General features: G+C 29.7%; 1 protein-coding gene across 1 annotated transcript; it reads right to left on the minus strand.

The window, feature by feature from the left end:
- Positions 1-268: 268 nt before the first annotated feature.
- On the minus strand, positions 269-526 carry BDCG_17623 (uncharacterized protein; the record flags this gene model as incomplete). The annotated part of the gene is made up of 1 exon (XM_045426717.1): positions 269-526. One exon carries the CDS (start codon positions 524-526, stop codon positions 269-271), a length of 258 nt encoding a protein of 85 aa, XP_045282269.1.
- Positions 527-3,560: the final 3,034 nt, after the last annotated feature.

Here is a 3,560-nt window from a genome sequence, read left to right on the forward strand (position 1 = left end):
ATTAATTTAAAATATGAAAAAATGTAGTTAATAAGTGACTTATAGATCTCTCATTATATTTCATTCTATATATGAAATTCTCTGTAAAAGTGATGTGTTTTAGAGACAAAGTTAACAGTAGTGATAGAATTTTTTGAAAAGATCTTTTCTCTCTATGACACATTTTTCTCTTCTCTTTCTCATCTGTAATAGTGAGTGCATGAGAGCATCATTCTTAGAAGATAATAAGAGGCTTATTCTGACATTTTCTAGTGAGTAATAAATGTCTTCATGATGTGGCTGCAGCCTTCATGACTGTTAAGAAAGCCAGGTTGAAGATGAAGATAACAGTGTCACTGAGCTGCAGAAGCACTGCTCTCATTGTCATATCTTCTTCTTCTTCTTCTGCTTCTCTTACAGCTGCAGTGATAGTCACTGTACTCTGCAGTGAGATGTTATCTCTTCTGCTGATTAATTTATTCATGTCTAGTTCTTTCTCTGCTTCTCTTATCACTGTTGCAACGCCGCTCTCTCTCTTAATCAACATGATGACATATGACCTCATGTGATCATTCAGAGAGAATCTCAGAGAGAGCTTGATTTCAGAGACAGCAGCTCTAAGAAGCTCAATCTATAGTTTCTCTTCTGTGACACACTTGAGCTCTGCTCAGAATGCTACTGAGTTGAATCTGCAGAATTCTGCAGTTTCTTTATCTTCTCTCTATAAGAAGGCTTCAGTGCAGCCTCTGATCAGCACTACTACTTGTCTGCACTATGTTAAGCAGCTGAAGAAGAGAGGAATTTTATATACTCACTTCTTCTCTTACTTCTGTTATTTCTATTATATCTGTAATAACAACTTCTGTCTCTCTGTAAGTATTATCTCATAGAAAGATATTATATCAGCTCTAATAAGAAGTCTAGATATCTAAGCAGTACAGAGTGAAAGTCTCAGAGCTTTAAGTATTGACAAATTCTATTAAGACTGAGAAGATCTCTCTTACTCATCTGTAAAAGAAGATAAAAGTATAAGTCTCTGAGATGAAAAAACATCTCAGAATGACTGATCTTAAGAAGAGATTAGTCAGTATTATCATTGAAAGTACTGCAGAGATCAATTACTGATTGAAGAGAATCTTACTTCAGTTAAAGTAGATAACTAAGATACTTTGTAAGTTAATAAGTTAATACTTTCAGTATCTCTTATACTCTTCTATAGTATACTTCTCTGCAGTACTGCAGTGCTAACTTCTTAACAGATAAAGATATCAGTATCAGAGACTTCAATGATGAAGAATGAGTTTAATAAGAGTGTGATTATTAATGAGTAGACTCTGAAATTTTCTCTTTTTACTTTTTCAGTGAGCTGTAATCTCATTAGATTAGCAGCAGTCTGTAGATTAATTAATATTAATCTTTTTTATTAATTTCAAATATCTCTTTCTTTTCTTATTAACTGCTTCAGAAATTTTATACTTATATAGTCTTATTAAACTTCTAAAAAACTCTTTAAGAGAAAATAGAAGAAGAGTGCTACAGAGTTTATAAGATACTGACTCATTATTATAAGATTATCTCTAAAAAACTCTTTGAGAAAAATAAGAAGTCTTAAGCAGTATTTCTTACTTAATGTCTCTGATATATAATGAAACAGTCTCTACTAGCTGTCTTATAGCTTACAATCTCTTTCTCAGTATTTTTCAAATACTTAAGTGATTCTTATAAATTCTCTGATAATAAATAATCTTCTTATTTAACAAGATATTGAAGCTTACTGTAATGTATTCACTTATTCAATATTTTCTTTATAAGATATTTAATATCACTCTCAATTTTAATATTATTCAGCTGAGACAGCTCTGCTCTGAGATGTTACTTATAGAGCTTTAAATAGAAAATATGAAAAACAGAATGAATTGATTTCAATTCTGTGAGTAATTTCAACTTATATATCTACTTATCTATTACTCTTATTACTGAGAAAGGTTCTAGTCACTACTTACTAAGCTTCTTATATAATCTTATTATCTTGATATTCTTTACTGAAAGTAGTACTTGATTCTCTATTAAGAACTTCATTGAAAGATGTTTTTAATTATAGTATTTCATCTGCTACTTCTGAGCATAATAAATACATTTTATCATCTTCTTATGAATTTTATTCAAAAGTTTCAATCTCACTTTTATTTCTAGTACTGAGAAATATTTCATTCTCTGTATCTGTCTAACATTCTGACTATCTATCTCTCTCTTTGAAACATTATCTGTGATGTCACTGAGTAATGAAGAATTATATTCATAATAAGTATAGAAAGAAGATATCTTTAAGATTACATTCTTTACATTATTATATATAAATTCAGCAGTTAGAAGATGTTTAAGTTAATTATTCTGATAATATAAACAGAACACTCAAAGATGCTGTTCTAGTGTCTAATTCTGATATTCAGTCTGATTATCTGTCTGCAGATGAAATGCAGTACTGAGAAGATATCTTATTATAAGATAATAGTAAAAAGCTGATCAGTAATTACTAATGAAGAGAAATTCTCAATCTATTATCAATGATTTCAGAGCATCATAATCATGAATGATGATATCTAAAAACAGATCAGTTAATTCAGAGGCTTTAATCTTTTTATAAGTAGAGATATATCTGATTATCTTTGTAAAGTAATTAATAATGATTAAAATTAAGTCATATTCTTTAACTTTTGTTGACTTCAGCAGATCAACTATGAAATTCATTAATAAATTCTATCATAAGCTCTTTGAAACAGGCAGTGATACTAACTCACTATATTACTTATACTGCAGAATCTTTATTCTTTGATAGATATTATAAGTTTTAACATACTCTTTGACATCTGCTCAGAGCTTGTTTTAAATGTATTTATATTTTAGAAGCTTCTCAGTCTTCTCTACTCTAAAGTACTCTGTATGAGAATTATTATAATGAATTCTTAATAACTTCTGACATATCACTCTGCTATAAGAAATGAAGACTGAATCATTCAGTAGTAGAAGTTCATATTCTTCTAGTTATCAGTGACTTGATTTCTTAGCAGCACTGTCTCACTCAGAGTCTGTCTCTTTTAAGTTCAAACTGAATTCTTTCTTCTTCAATTTCTGAATTTAAGCTGCAGTAGAGATGTTCCTCTTCTATAACTTATTAATGAATTTCAAAAGTAGTCAGATTAAAAGATTGTAGACTGTTTCATTCTTTATTAATTTAATAATTGTAAGATATAATATAAGAAGCTTATGATCTTCAGTGTCAGTTCTCTACAGAGATCTGAGTTTTCTTTTATTTTCTATACTGAGTTATGCAGCTGTCTCTTCAGCACTGTTTTCAAGCTTCAGAGAATCTCAATTCTCTGCAGTCAGCTTCTTCTGCAGTAATGACAGAGATTCTTTTATAGAATTCTTCTCTGTATCAATGATATTATAATTAGATTATCTAGATAGTATATCAGCAGGGTTAAGCTGATCTGAATGATATTGAATATAGAAATCATACTCTGAAAGCAGCTCTACTCATCTGACTTGATATTCTGTTAAGCTCTTTGTTGTCAAGAAGT

The sequence above is a fragment of the Blastomyces dermatitidis genome (assembly GCF_000003525.1).
Source record: "Blastomyces dermatitidis ER-3 genomic scaffold supercont1.9, whole genome shotgun sequence".
Lineage (NCBI taxonomy): Eukaryota > Fungi > Ascomycota > Eurotiomycetes > Onygenales > Ajellomycetaceae > Blastomyces > Blastomyces dermatitidis.